Source organism: Agelaius phoeniceus, chromosome Z (genome assembly GCF_051311805.1).
Source record: "Agelaius phoeniceus isolate bAgePho1 chromosome Z, bAgePho1.hap1, whole genome shotgun sequence".
NCBI classification, from domain to species: domain Eukaryota; kingdom Metazoa; phylum Chordata; class Aves; order Passeriformes; family Icteridae; genus Agelaius; species Agelaius phoeniceus.
The window spans coordinates 66,904,852-66,921,286 of record NC_135303.1 but is presented as its reverse complement, the minus strand read 5'-3'; the positions used below and the strand labels follow the sequence as shown (position 1 = coordinate 66,921,286).

General features: G+C 35.7%; 1 protein-coding gene and 1 long non-coding RNA gene across 5 annotated transcripts in view; one reads left to right on the top strand and one right to left on the bottom strand.

Annotated features, from left to right (window-relative positions):
* The window catches only part of LOC143692038 (uncharacterized), a 56,835-nt gene that overhangs the window by 13,972 nt on the left and 26,428 nt on the right, over positions 1-16,435 (top strand). The window lies entirely within an intron of this gene.
* The window catches only part of GLIS3 (GLIS family zinc finger 3), a 155,800-nt gene continuing 151,439 nt past the window's right edge, over positions 12,075-16,435 (bottom strand). For all 4 annotated transcript variants that reach the window (XM_077171515.1, XM_077171513.1, XM_054652457.2 and 1 more), the window contains one exon: positions 12,075-16,313. In XM_077171515.1, the coding sequence (XP_077027630.1) occupies positions 16,177-16,313 (137 nt within the window). In that variant the 3' untranslated portion in view covers positions 12,075-16,176. The remainder of the gene's footprint in view (positions 16,314-16,435) is intronic.

Sequence of the window (16,435 nt, the reverse complement as noted above, 5' to 3'; positions counted from 1 at the left end):
CTAGAGTTTGTGGTTATCTTCTTTGATACTTCTTTGTTGCTAGACAATTGCATCTTTGTAAGTTTAAGTGTCTTCAATAGTAACACTAAGAGAAGACTAGTGGACTCTTCCAAAATTACACCCAGGAAAAAATGTTTCGCTATCAGTCTTATACCTGGTTTTATCTCACAGATCTCAAAATTGTCATGTGGCCACACCAAGGAAAATGCTCAAGTAGTGTGAATACTCCTTATACACTTGTCAAGCAATTTTGCCTCTTGAGGAAAAATTATAGCAAATAGATAGGTAACTTTTTGTAAGCAGGCCTTGCTTGGTTCACCTAGGAGAAGTAATTGATTTACCTTTTTTGCAACTTTCCATTGTGATGGTTGGGATAGGCAGGAGGCCATGAGCTGCTGGTGCATCTGCACACATCTCAGATCTTTCCCCATCTCATTTTATGCACTAAGAACTTCTACAGATAAGGAGCAGAAATGCATGCATGCCAGGCTGCAGCATTAGGCTCACCACATTTACTATAGTGCCAGTCTTCAGCAAAACCAAAACTGTATTTCATCATTTAACATGTCTGTCAGACTTGGGCTGTGCTGTCTGACTCCTTCTGTTGGACCTAAGAAAGTTTTTATGTGAAAGAAATTAACTTCTTTCACATACGGACTGTGGAAGAGTATTTCTCAGAATCAGAAGTATAATGGATGATAGTTTTTCTCTGAGCCTAGCTGCACAATATTCTTGACAGTCATTTTCAATAAAGTATTCCCTTCTCACCTCTTTTTATATTCAATATATTGACAATCGGCAACTATTAGAAATATCTTTTAGCAAAGACAGAACATAATATTACTTTTTGGAACCACCTTTGAGACAAATAACTTGGAAAAACAAGTGCTGCCTCTCATAACTTTGTTAAACACTGTAAATATCACCAAAGGATTTTGCCTGCTATGGCTAAGAGTATAAAATGTGTGACCACTGAAGCCCAAATATACACTCACAGGGAATATGCTTGGGTGTTCCTACATATACCTGAGCATGTATGAACCCATTTGAACTCTTTTTTGTGGGACACCCTCACTACTGAGTAGACCAGAACAAGAGGATGAACAGCACACCACTGGATCCAGAGGGGCGGTAATTATCTTTCTGCTTAATCTGTCTCTCTTCCCTTCGCTTCCCCCTACCGTCCTCTCTTTTCTATTTCTTTCTCTCTTCACCTAACATTTACTATTAACAAATTCTGTACCATTGACTTTGGCATATAGTCTTTTTTGCTCCTTAATTTAGGCAGAGGCATCTCTCTAATCATTAGATCATAACACTTTCCTAGGAGGGAGGCAATATATAGCAAGTCATTAATACTCATTTAACATAAGTATAGACATTGACAAAACATTCCTAATTTACAAATATACGGGTCATCTGAGTTTTTGCTGTAGGAGTAGGAGTGTGTGTTTTCTTTTTTGTTGCTGTGGGTTTTTTTGTTTCCTGACAGCAGTTTATCTTTACTTGTCTTTCATTTATGAAACTGCAAGAGTCAAAAGTAGCACACTGGTTTGCTATCAGTGCTATCTATGAAATTATAACAGTGGGATATGTTGCAGACTCCATTAAATATGGAGTGCTATAATACTGAAGTTGACAGTTTGAAGTATGAGAATGCACTTTGCCATCCTTTGCCATTGTTGGAATAGATGTAATTGATTCAGTATTCACTTCTTTCTTCAGTCTACTTGGAAGAACTGTAAAAAGTTGAGTAACATTTATGTCCTCTCATAAATGTGTGTGCTAGTATGTACTTCCCTGTGCACTCCCCAGAGTAACAAATGTTTCTGTGCTGGAGAAAGGAAGAAAAAGAAAAAGAAAATTATGATTGTAACAGTGAATAATGCTTGCTGTGATTCTATGACTCCTCCTAATTAAACAGCTGTTATACCATACCTTCCCATGCTTTGCAGAAGAGCAATACAATTGAAATTGCTCTGCAGATAGAATAATGCTGTTTAGATCTTCTGCTCATTTTTTCCATTTCATAAAGATGTTTAGCTTTCTTAGTTAAACTCCATTCAGACAGGAAATTTTATATTGTTTTTAAGAATGTTGTTGTCCTTGACAGCCATCAAAAGCGTGGCTTTAAATTATTCGACTTTATTTTTCATATAAGTAGTTTTTTCTGGTTTTTCGGTTATGGTTGTTCTTTTGGTTTTGGGGTGAGGGTGTTATTTTGTGTTTTGTTTGTAGCCTGGGAGAAACAACATAACTGTAAGGAAACAGCATAAAAACAGTCTCTAAATTAATTGCTGGAATTATATGCAAATGTGTAGAAAAAAAATGTGAGGGGGGTGTGATGGTGTTCACAGGGGTCTTATGTTGAAGGAAGAGATGGAGATCTGACTCTGTGTTTCAGAAGGCTTGATTTATTATTTTATGATATATATTACATTAAAACTATACTAAAAGAATAGAAGAAAAGGTTCTCCTTAGAAGGCTAGCTAAGCTAAGAACAGAAAAGAAAAAAATGATAACAAAGGCTTCTGTCTTGGACTCTGTCCGAGCCAGCTGGGCTGTGATTGGTCATTAATTATAAACATCCAAGATGGGCCAATCAAAGATGCACCTGTTGCATTCCACAGCAGCAGATAATCATTGTTTACATTTTGTTCCTGAGGCCTCTCAGCTTCTCAGGAGAACAAAATCTTAAAGAAAGGATTTTCATGAAAAGATGTCTACAACAAGGAGGTTACTTTGAACAAGTGTGACAGATTAAGCAAAAGATTAAGTTTACTTTTTAAAAGTAATCAACTTTATAGGCTATTATTCCTGTAAATGGATGGATTACATGAGGAGAACTTAGATATACTGAAGCCAAACCTTTTGAAATTTATAGGCGGACTAACCAGATAAAATTAATTATGAGATAGAAGCAACAGCAGTAGGAAGTGTGATAGCACAAAACAGTTAGTAGTCATTGTACTATTTCCCATTCACCATTTTTGCTGATTCTTACAAGAAAATGCTGTTGGTTTTATTTCATTTTGGCTTTGTTTTCTCCTGTGTTATTAGTAGAAATAATGATAACATCCTCTGATTTCTAATGGGTTCATTTTACCCATTAGAAATCTATAACTTTGGCTTGAAAGTTTCCTCATAGGTTTTAAAGAAAGAGGAAGGCTGAGAAGATTTTTAGTACTCCAGCTATGAATTTTGCCATCTATTTTCTGCTTGTCCTTTACTTGAAGTGCCATATAGTTGCCCTCATTAAATGCTATACGGTACTGGATTTCCTTCAGGTGACTGCTAACAATCTGGCAAACATGCAGCAGAAAATTTTCACATGAATTATATATCCTTACCATCTTTCCCACATAATTTTAAGTAAGGTGTTGAACTCTTGACAAATCAAAAGGTTTCAAAATTGATTTAGAAGTAATTTTCTGAGGCATTTTCTTTCAAATAGATTTAGACACCTATCTGTTTCCTGAGTTAGTTTCTTGGCAGTAATGCACTTAGAATTGAAGATCATGAGTTTATTCATGAAGTTGTAATTTAAGGTAATCATTGAAATTGGTACATTTCCAATTTGTGCTGGTTTTTCCTCCCAAATGACTTTGACTGATAGTTTACTGTTAACCTATGGCAATTATGTTTCTTAGCTTTTAAATAGCTTTTAAATAGCACTTCAATTAGAATCTCCTTGAGTTTCCACTGGATTTGTTTTTTTTTTTAAATAAAACATTGTTCTGCTGTTTGCAACATTTCAGATTCATTTGTTACTTGTTTAATAGCTGTTGGATTCTTTATTTTAAAGCTCTATTAATCAGGAAACTCAAAATGTCTTTCCTAATTTGTTGTTTGTTACTACACCAAACTCTGTCTCAGCAAATTTTTCCTTACAACTCAAGTATCAAAAGTGGGAAGTGAGAGACTGGAAGTTTGGTATCAAACTCTACACTGAGGCTGATTGTGTTTCCTTTAAAAGTACAGAGGAAGACCAGGCCCATCTACACTGGACCTTCAGAGGAAAACTACACCCTTTTACAGGATCACTGCTTCTACAGAACCACACCTGTCACTACAGGACTGCAGCCACCATTTTATCAGACTGCTACCGACATCCTGACCAACAGGGTGCCAGGTTGTATTCTGACTCTGTTGTTTTGTATTACTGCATTTTTATTTTATTTTTATTTTTTCCCTAATAAAGAACTGTTATTCCTACTCCCATAGATATTGCCTGACAGCCCCTTAATTTCAAAATTATAATAATTTGGAGGGAAGGGTTTTATGTTCTCCATTTCAAGGGAGGCCCCTGCCTTCCTTAGCAGACACCTGTCTTTTCAAACCAAGACATCCTGACTTCACTGTAGTTTGACTGTGGAAATGAGACCATTTTATCCACACTGCATCTCGCTTTTTAAGACTGCTAAGTAATAAATTTCTCACTTCATTCACTTTTAGGACATGTTATGCTGCCACATGTGTGGCAGATTTGGTTTTGAAAAGTAAAGAATGTGACAACAATGACAAATTTCTATGCATCTGCTTGCAAATAATTTGTAGTTTCTTTATAACCTCTCTTGTTACCTAGAACATCATAGAAGAGATATTGGAGCAAAATATACCTGCTACCAGCTGTCTTAAAAACCAAAGGTCATTTAAATATTTTTATAGTAGAGTGTTCTTTAGAGTCAGGGCTCCAAGGTAGTGGATCTGCATGCACTTCCCAGCACAGTCACCTTCTAAGGCTGAATACCTGATTTTGACTCTGCCAATACTGAGTTATGTCAATCTAGTTCCAGGAATTTCAGAGAAACTGCTGTGGGATTATGACTGCCATCATTCCACAAGTACATATCTGATCAGTACCAGCTTCCTACAGAACAGAAAAAAATCCTCATTTTAAGGTATCTCTTAAAGCTTGACTGTATTTTCCACTGTACAGAAAACTGTTGTTTCAGTGTCATAGGCATTGTATTAACTTCCCAAATCTTTTTATCAGCACAACTTTTCAAACATCAATTAAGTACACAGCCCATTTCTGCTAAACACAAGCATTCTGTGTATTCCCACTGTCAGCATAAAATTAATTCCATGGAAAAAGAGTGACACTACTTCAAAATCAGAGAAACTTAACTCAAAACCATAACTATCAAACATAAAGAAAGGAAGTGGAACAAAATTAATGCTGTCAAGCATAGGACTGAGACACTGAAAAAATTTAGAAATATCACATACCAACTGAATGAGGCACATAAGCAGTTACAGGAGTGATGGCACAGTTTCTTAGAATTCTGTGACTCAACAACATTATTTGGGTTGGCATAAGATTGGATTTTTTTAACAATTTGTATATTTTCACTTGTCTTAGGCAACTGCCACATGTGTTACCAGGGCTGTTGCTCTGAAACAAATAGAGACTTTTTCCTCTGTTTTGTTGCTTTTGTCTGTGCACATAATTTTTCTTGGTATAATACAGATTAAAAAGTCTCTTGAATAGTAGAAGAAACACATGCTTGCAGTTGTTCTGCTGCTTGAAACACGCCTCTTGCTGATTTTACTTTTTGGTATTGAAATAACTCAGTGGCCAGTAGCAACTTTTGTTCTTCATTCTAGATGCTTGTAAATTGTTTTACACAACAAAGAATCCCTTGAGTTCAAAAAGGCATGAGGAGACCTTCACTGACATTGTCAAGAATATTCTAGATACTTGTGACCTCAAGGGAACAGGCAGGTGTGGGGCCTAGATCTCTCAGCAAATGCAGAGCAAATGCAGAACTTGCTGTTATTTTTATCAGCATCTCCTCTTGCTGCATACAGAGGAAGGTAAAAGGGATGAATCCTCAAGATTGTTTCACTCAATTGCTGCATTTTAGATAGCAGCTTTTACTGTCTCAACATGTTATTCTATAACAGAACTCGCTCACCTTGGCTGAAGAAGAGTTAGGCTCACCAATATCCCTGAGTTTTCCTCATGTGCTCACCTTGTAATACCATGAGTAACACTGAAATTTGTTACTTTCAGAGATGCCCGATGGTGATGACCTTGTAGAAAGACAGCAAGTCCAGGAGATACTCTGGGCAATGCACCTTTCCAATGTATCCTTACTTAGAAAATGCACACTCATCAAGGAGAGTTTGGGGGGCAGGGATGGTGGGGTGTTATCTTTGCTCTGAATTTGGTCTGGGGCATAACTTGATTCTTCTTTTCAATTTTTTTTCAAGGTATGCCATGCGCATATATTTTAGAGGGCTGTCATAATTATGTTATTCAAATCATTCATTAAGATTGTGACCCCTTTAAGAAACATGGTCAGGCAACATTTTTCACCATTTCTGGAGTGCCCTTTCACACCATTAGATTTTCTTACTGTGCAAAGATGCACGTTTGAAATTTCCACATACATTTTTCAGGATTAATTAACTGGAGGTTGTAAGGAGATTCAGAGAAGCAAAGAACCTCCTCCCAATTCCTGAATGTAAAATACAACCCTGATGTAAAATACAACCCTGCTGCAACAAGCCTTTACACACTTACACAGGTTAAATGATGTACAAACAGGTGGCACACTTATTAGCTGCCATTTTTCAGCAAGTGCTCTGTCTCCTCTGCTGAGAAGAGTGAGCCTGTTTCTAGAGCACATGAAATGTTGTACTGAAAGCATGTTATCCTAGATGTCTCAGTGAATTATTAACATGGCATCATGTCAGGTGCTCTTTGTCCCATTTTTCACTCACTCCTGATAATTAGTTGAAATTCGGCATTCAAGAATACTGCCTTTGTTAAATGCCTGTGGGATGAGGTAAGGCTACAGGATTAATTCCAACATTTACAGACCTACACATAGTTTAGCAAGTAGCAGCTTTGAGAGGCTAAAGAAGTAGATTACTCTCTTTTTCTCTCCTCTCCACCAAAACCCAAGTATGTGAAATTTAGATGAGCTTTTAGTGTGGCACTTGCTAGGCTTGATTTGGTATTCATGTTCATTACAGGGTTTCGCACTATAGACTGTAGGATAATCACTCTTGTTCAGTTCAAATGGGGCCTGGATTAAAGTTAACATTTCTATGTCACTCTTTCATAGACTTTTCTATTATCCCCCTTCAACCCCTTCAACAAAAAACTGGATGAGAAGATCACAGAAGTTCTTCCTGACTTTGGGATGAGATTTTCTGTACTTCCCACATAGGCACACTTGTCTTACAAATGAATCTCAGGGTATTCAGTAAGTGCCACAGAAATACCAAGGAAGACTGCATACCTGGTATTCTCAAAAAATGTGAGACAAAAGAATAGAGGAATAAAAGATCAGGAATCTGTGCATGCAAAATTCTCCTCTGTAGTATAGTTTATGCAGTTGGTTGTGTCAGGGAAGAGTGGATGTACAACTCTGCCATGCCAAAATGATGATATAGTATTTGTGAAAATGGCCACTTGTTACTAACAGGTACATATAGTAAAGTGCCACTGAGAATCTGCTCAAGGGTTTACATGGAATTGAAATAAGACTTTTAAGTGCAGTGGGCATCAAATCAAGGTAAGGCAAAATTAGGAGGCAAAACCCACCACTGTAAGGTTTTCCAGGTTGTAAGCAACCTATGCCTTCTAGTAAGCAATGATTTCTGTTTCTGATTATGTTGGCAATGGCTTTACCTAGATTGAAAATATGTAATCTATAGTCTTATAAGTGCCACTGGCAACTAAAATTTAGGCGAATGATGCATTTCTTCTCTTGGTTTAGGAAAAAACTTTGAGAGCTTTGAAAGGAAAATGCTTTTATCAACTCTTATATGACCTTTCTCTGTCTCTGTACATATATAGAGATATATCATACTATGTTGTACTATGACTGCTTTTATTTTTTCCTTCACATATCACATTTCCTTCAGTGATGCATTTCCTGGACTTATCTCTGACTTATTTTTGCTTTTGAATCCAAACTTAAATTCAAATTTAGACTTGTGTATGATTCTCAAGCAAGATATACAACATCAGTTTTCCTACTTACCTTTTTCTGCAAAGAGAAAGGGGTAAATTTACCCTCATTCACATTTATGCAGCCCCAAAATGACTTAAATGTTTATTGTGCTTTTTCAGGAAGACTTTCTGAACACAAAAGAGAAAATATATAGAAGAGAGAACAACAGAAAAAAGACTTTTCCCCTCTCCTTTCTTAGTACTGATTTTAGCCTTGAAAAAGTATGCTAAACCCACTAAACAAAAAGATACAGCAGTAATAACAGGACAGTATTAATGGGGATTAATTTGATGCTATATGTTGCATTAATTGGAAAACCGCCCTATATTAGGTTTCTGCTCCAGTTTTTCTCTAGGACAGGCAGCCAGAATGACATCCAGTGCCTTTGGTGTTGCCCAATAACCATAATCCTTCCAAGTCCAGTGTAAAATGCAGCTGGCCAGCTTTGTGAGAATCCTTCCTGTGGTGGGATTCTCAAGCAGCGAGAGTCACCAAAACCACGGACCTTTGCAGAAGGTGTATTTGGGAGAGGTGCAAGCTGTGGTCAGTTGTGGGCCAAATTGGTCTCCAATTGCTTCAGTGAACCTTTTGCCATCAGAGTCCTCCAGTTTACATCACCAGGCAGCACTTGTAGTCCCTTGGTCTAAGTGAGCGTCAAGTTCCTTTTAGCTATCTTTTCCTTTAAGGTCCTTGTTTATCTGCTAACAGCCTTCATTGTGTGTGATGACTTTTGTAAGGCCATAATTCACGCAGTGAAAGTAACAACTTCATCAGTAAGGCATGAAAAACTGATCAGACAAGCATTCTGGCTACTGCTTGTTCCTGTATGGTAAATGTTCTGTTAGAGGTCACATAGTGATGTGAAAGTAAAGTGAAGGACAATAGAATTGGCATGATCAATTATTTTAGTCCTTTGAGCCATTAAGTGTAGCCTCCTTGACTGTCATTTTAGGGGTAAGGATCAAAGAAGAAAGTTTAAAGTAAATGCAGTGAAGCTACTATTACATAAGTCCCTTTTAGCTAGATGCAAACTTCCTCCTCCTTTACTCAAACTGTGTTTGTTCAGCAGTGTGTATAGCATGTGATTTCTGTGAAAAAGGCCCACCAAAACAAAAAGTCCAGCTGCCAGCACAAACTCTGCACCTAACAATTGAATGGGCTCTCGAGTATCTGAGACACACAGCTGCAAGTAGAGAAAAAAAGTGTAGCAACAAGAGTACCACAGTGGATATGAGTGCCATTCTTTCTGGTTCAACCTTTTAGCAGCATTTCCATCAGTTGAGTAAAATCACCTTATTATAAATGTTGGTTCAACTTTGGCTTGAGTAATTCTGATATTGAGTAAATCTGCACAGTTCTGCTTTGTGCAGATTCTATTTTAGAAGATTTCCTAAAATCAGTTTAATAATTTTAATACGGTTTCTCTTCTACACATATCTAAGTAACTGCTACTGTATTTAATGCTCTTGTGGGCTGTCTTAACAAAGTCACAAAAGAGAAAATTGACATTGGAACTAGAAAATTTTACCAAGCATTTTTAGGCTTCTACAGAAGGGTTGGAAAAAAATGTGAATGATAGGAATGCAGCCTTCACTGATTTTAAACTTCCAGGGTAAAAACTTCCAATTTCTTTTAAGAACTGTTTTAACTCCTCATTGCATAAAGGTTTTGTGCAATAATGGAGCCATGTAACATTATTCCAACTTTTTCAATGGATAAGCTGGCTCAGTACTAGTGTTTTAACTTTTTCTCTAGGAACTTCCCTCATATACTACTAATATAACTTCCATTAAAGTATCCTTCCTCTTCTTCCAGTCAAAGAAAACTACAGCTTAATTTCAACTGTGAGCTGTGCAAAGTGGTGGCTTAACAAGTGAAATCACAATGCTGCCAGTCTAATAGGGCAGTCACAGCTGCAGAAGCCACTTTGGCTTTTATTTTTCCAACAGATTTTAGCCAGAGTTTTCAGGAACAAAGAAGGCCAGCTCACCCTTCCCTGAGCTAAATCAATTTCACTATGTCTATTCCTGGAATAGCTGAAGCTAGATGATCTACATGCAGCCAAGCTTGAAGTTTGCCCACTTATTGATGTTTGATGTTTGATAATTTTTGATCAAAAGGGAAAAAAGTATAATATTGAGGAAATGGTTATATTTTGTTCTGTCTGCCTAGATGTATTTGTAATGCTTTATCCTGTGTACCTAGCTGCAATCATGCATAAGGTTTGCATTTTTTAGTTATAACAAAGGAATGTTGGAGTGTTTAACTAGACACATAGAAAGGTGTTCTTTGTTACAGTTCACTGAACTAACCCATCTCGTTTGTGAATCATTAATGATACTGACTGCTGTGTAAATTTACTTTGGTTGTAAATCTATAAATGGCATGGGAAGATGTGGTAGAATGATTTTTCATACTTAGCTTTTAAATGAGAACATTATAGTTTTAAGGAAGGTGAAGGAAAAATATAAACTAACATTTTGGAAGAAGACATAGGAACCTTAAAAGAGCTAACATTTTTAATTCTGTAAGATTAATTTTACCATTCTGATTCTTGTTGCAGAGAGTATACACAGTCATGCACAAATTGTCCACTTTAAGACTATCCATTATGGGAGAAAAATTTGAAAACTGCTTTTCAAGAAGTCATATTTACAGTGAGTAACAGACACAGTCTAAAAATCAGGGAATTCAAAACATGTATGATACTTGGAGTTACAAAGTGATCCAAGGTAGGAAACAGCAGGTTTGAAGGACAAGTATTTTCTTGAGGATCATGGGAAGAATTTTCCTGAGGAACATGGTCTAGGAAAATGGTCAGTTTTGTTTTCATATAGACATCCTCACTTTTATCTGCAAATATAAGGTATTGTGTTATTAGGTTCAGTAAATACAAGTAGATACATATTCAGAACGGAAGAATTATGTTTATTTTTTTCCCCTCCTATTGAAGGAGATTGCTGTACATAAAGCTTTATTGAAGTATTTTCCATTAGGGCAGAGAAGATATGAATTCACAAATACAGTGGGCTTTGGCACAGTTGCATGGGAGAACTCACAGCTGTGAGTGAACACAATGAATTGACAAAATCTCTCCCACCCCCCAAATTTTTATCTTGTAAGAATTTATGATGTTTCAAAAATGATTCTGTTCTGAAATAGGAAAACGCCAAACACCAACACTTTATAAAATAAAAAGTTTACATAACTTTCATTCAGAAAGTATTGTTCTTTGGAGGAATATGCCTGTCACATAATGACATAATAATGTTTATTTTTCTATAGGATAGTTTTCAGGACATCATGAAACACTGGTCCAGCTCAAGCACACAGGAAAAAGCACATGGCTTTGAGGTATATTGAGCCATGTTACTTTCCACTGCATATGGAACTTGTATACTTCTTGTATATTTCTCATTTTAAGAGCTCTCCATTAAAAAAAAAAAAAAAGAACTTTGGAACACTTGAATTCAGCAACTCTCAGTTCTTCATGGTAGCTTATAGAATTCACTAACAACATGTGCTAAACCATGGATCATATTTCCTACATTAAATTAAGATGCAGGGTAAATAAGATTGCACTGGGCAAAGCTTATTTTTAGCAAAACTCTATGGGATCACATATGTGTCAGCAGCTGTGGGCTTAGTAGTTTTTTGTCTGCTCATGGTTGACACAGAGGCAACCATGTCAATAATTTCATAGTAAGATCAACTAGGACCATTATTTTCAAAGGTCTCTTTACAGTTCTGCAACTGGATTTTTCTCCACTCAATTATTTTATTTTGTATTTTGTCCTTTGATTTCTAGTCCAATATGTGGGTGTGGTATGAGGTAATTTCTTATCTCCTAAGCATGTTGGGTTTTCAGGATGTATTTTGGACATAAGCATGCATCAACTTCTGTCTCTGCCTTTTGTTTCCATTTTGTCCAAAGGAGTTTAAAAATGCTCTTTTCCTTATATTAAGTGCTCTGACATAGTTTAATTCCTTGAGTATGTTAGAAACAATAACCAAAAAAAGCAAAATACCTTGACATGTTGTACTGTCAAATCACATGATCAAAGAAACCCATAAAAATTAAAAATTATCACAACACAAAAATGTAATTAAATTTTCTTCTTTTATTTGTGTCTGCACCTGGGGTGTAAACACACACCCAGGCATTCATTTATCTCTACAAATCTCTAGCCTCACCAAAACAATAATTAAATCCAGACTTAAAACTCTGAGTTGAGTGGATTTTTTGAGAAATCTCCAAGAGTTTGTTTCTTATTTCTCTTTCTAATTCTATGAATCCATACAAATATTAGTAGTTTTATGGTGAACGACAGTGCCTGGAGCAGTTCTCTTTAAAGGCATCTCACAATAACATGTTCTATAGGTAATGTAATGGAATTACAATTTTCCAGTTTTATTTTGTACCATGCACATACACCTTTCACTTTACATAAAACAGAATGTTATGAAACAGGACAAAAATAACTTATGATTGTATGAAAAATAACTGTAAAAAGATCACAAAACTACACATGCTGGTGGAGCAAAAGATGTAACTTGTTTGAATTTTTGTTTTTTTCATGACATACAACAGACATTTCTTTAGAGCAAGGTATATCAGCCAGATATACAGTATGGCAAATTAAGATCATATGTATATATGTAAGCATGTATAAATATGTAGATTACTCTGTAACCTTTAGGAAAAACATAATCCCACTTTCTCTCCTCACCAAAGTGCTTTGTGTAAAAAATATTACACAAGATGCTGCTTTCTGTACAGATGCTGCTCTCTGTACAGAACAAAAGGATTCCTTTTTCTTAAATAAAAACTCAGCTAATTTTCATTTGTGGTCTTTTGCTTTAACTGCTTCAAGAAAATACATATATATATATATACATATATATATATACAAAAAGCCCCAAACCAAGAACAAAATTTCAGACAAGAAAAAAGTGCTATTTGAAAATTCTGCTATAAAATTACACAGGGATAACAGGGAATAAACAGTTAAAATGTAAATTTTATACTCATTCACACCTTTTCAAGAAAAGCTGAAAACAATATACAGTGTGACAGATGGCCTTAGCACTGCCACTGTTCAGCATCTGGTAGTAGTAAACCACAATGCCTACATGTTTGTGTGTCCACACATGTAGAAAAGGAGCCTTAAATCCACATGTGCACTCTCATACACTTCCACTTGTACAGATGCACTTTGAAACTGTATTTTAAACTCCAGTGTAGAACCATTTCTAATGCAGATATAAATAGACCACTGAGCTGGGAAAGAGTTACATTGTATAAAAGAATAATTGTAAATAATTTATTTTCAATATTGTTTAATGTCTGTAGTCTAAAATAACTTCATCTCTTAGATATGAATCCCTTTAGAAACTTAACAATACAGCAAGTAGAATAACAACACAAAACTCACGGACGCACAAGTATTTGCAAATAACTCAGTTATGCAGATAACCCACAAAATTGTATTTTCTCAAGCACCATTTTTTATTGTGACAAACAGGATTCCCTATTTAAATATCCAATATACATGAGCTACAATGGGGCTTTTTATGCAATTGCCCTCAGTGATTAAATTGATGCCTCAAAGTCAGTCCAACTCCAAAGAGAATAATGAAATAATAGTGAAGAATCCTCTTTGTCTCTGAATGAGAAGTAAACATAAGCCTACCTTTTTACAGACTGGTAGCCCATATTCATGTGCTTGATTTGACTCTTCTCTAGGGCCTTCTTTTTAGGATTAGGGCTCATGGAGAATTGTAAATACATATATATGTGAAAGAATGAATTAATGACTAACAAAAGTTTCCTTTTTTAAATGTAAATGATGAACCCCCAAGCTGAAAATGCCCTTTTTGAATTCTGTACTCCCACTTTCCCTTTGGTCAGCATGTTTCAAAAAGTATAATTCTCAACTCTACAGAACAACTTGTACATTCAGATACTAGGAAAAAATATTTCAAAAAGTTTAAAAGTCAAGGCGGTACAGATCTGAAGACAGCAACAATATTTCAGTTTTGTAAACAGCAATGGACAAATTTCAGACAATCATGTGCTTAAAAGAATTTTGAGGGATTTATATATATGGAAGTATATAGGTACATGTATGTGTCCACACGTAGTCTGATCCTGCCCTTGCTGACTTTGGTGGAACAAAACACAATTCCACACATTTGAAATTAAAGTGTTCACTGTGACTAATTATTCCTACTAAACCAAGTTACATTTGTGCAGTGACCACAGAATGGGCTTTAAGGTAGTACAAAAGTAAAGCTTTATTAAAAAGTGAAACTTGCAGCCAATGCACATTATGCAAAAGGACTGTCTTTTTGATTGCCTATGTATAGCTGTGAAGAATGCCTGCTGTCTTTTAATCCAATGCAAATCACATATGGTAACATCTAGATCTCTTAGTGCAAGCAGGAGCAGAGGGACACATTCTCTTGTGATGTGAGAAGCAGAATATATGGGGGAAGAATTTAGCACAGAATTAGCTACATTTTAGTCACTTTGCTTCTTGTTGTACTTCATTTATGTGCATGGTTTATCCATATATTCTACGTATCAGATGAAAATATTTCCATTAAATATTTAAGCATATAACTGCACATAAGAATATACTTCATGAATACAAACCTCAAAAGATTGCCAATGTTCACAAACATCTGGACACAAATTCATCTGTTCCACATAATTGCAGATTAAGTTATGAATTGGACCCAAATTGGACTTAACAACTCTCAAAAGTTTGCCAGAAAAAAAAATGGTTGTATAAACCTTTTTATTTTATCTTTTTGGAAGAGTTATTTCTGAAGCATAGTTATGGTCCAGCCTGCAAGGATGAACTTTTCTGTCCTTAGTCTATCAGGTCATGAGAATATTATGATGTACACTACACATTAAGAAGTCCACAAAATGTATGAACAGAAATTAAAACCTAAAAACTCCGTCTTACTAATGTAAGAGCTGTTCTCAAGGCATGCAGGATCACAGTGATAGCGTCTCCAGTGCAAAATACTGGTTTTAACTCATAACCTTGTATGTTTTACAACCCAATTTGCTTGCATCCTGGACTAAATTTGAGGACCAATGTCAATCTGACATTGATCAGAAAAATCAAAACCACCAAATCAGTATAGTTTTATCTTTCTAAGTAATCAGAGGAATCATAGTACACTTAAAAGTAGTTCTTCTTTCTGAAAATGTGTTATGGAAAAAGATTAGGACAACCAAAATTTAGTTGAATCGGTACAGATAGCTTTTTTAAAAAATGTGGAATTTAAGGAAGATTCTTTCCTACAAAAGATTTTAAACCTTCCTGGCAAAGACTATAGCACAGACAGCAACAATGCTCTACAATCTAATTAAAAAGCAACTGAAAGTTAAAATGCATTTATGCTTATCTGGTAGATCTGCTAAATAGCCACAAAGCCCACGTAACTTCTTGTATATTTAAATAATCTTATTCATGTTTAAAGGGTCAGAATGAATATTGGGAAAACAAGAATAGCTGTATTGTGTGACTTAAAATAAAGAGGGAAGGAAAGGACACCTAACATGAGGCCTGTAAGAAATTCTCTACCAACAACCTTTGATCCAAAAAGAAGCTACACCAATGCCTCCAATAGGTGGTGCCTATATGTATGTCTACTTCTCTCCCTTTTGGACACTGGTGAGTGTTAAACTTGGAACTATCACATGCAGACAGGTTGTGCAAAAACTTTATGCCTTTGAAATGTTTGTAGTATGCTCTGGTTTTGTTTCTTTTCCTTGTTTGAAAAAGGAATTTTCTAAAGCTGTGTTTTTCTGCAAGTGCACCCATTCCGCTTGAAAGGATTACAGGCAACAACCAGTTTTCTTATTTGGTCTCTGAATTCCCTTTGAGAAATGAAAAGAAGAAATAATTTTAAAAGTATAGTTGCTGTACCACAGATGAGAAGAAAATAAACAATTGCTAAGATTTTGGCAAAGCTTGCTTTCTCCAAACATTCTCCTTCCCACTTGGCTGCTTGATTAAATGAAGAATGCTTGGTAATTGTTTTTTTCCTCTCCATTATGTATGTATATCTAGTCATATCCCCATACATACATGGCAGTTTCATGGAGAGAAAAAATTTGTAGGGAAATAACAGAAGGGCAAGATGAAACAGAATCAAGTTCTTGTAAATAGATACACATTACTTAGCCTTCACTGTATACAGGAGAAAGCTGGCTGGAACAATGATCCACTGCATTTACTTGTAGGAAACTGCTGTCCTCTGGCATGCTGCAAGCTGAATCATCAAAGATATCTACAGACCCTGCTGAAAAGTCATACACTGGAAGAAGAAACAAAACAAAAAAGCCCCAGTTAATAAGTAGGAAAACTATACAATGATGTCCTAATACTTATGCATAGAACTGGAAATTGTTTTAAATCAAATACAGAAATAAAATATAC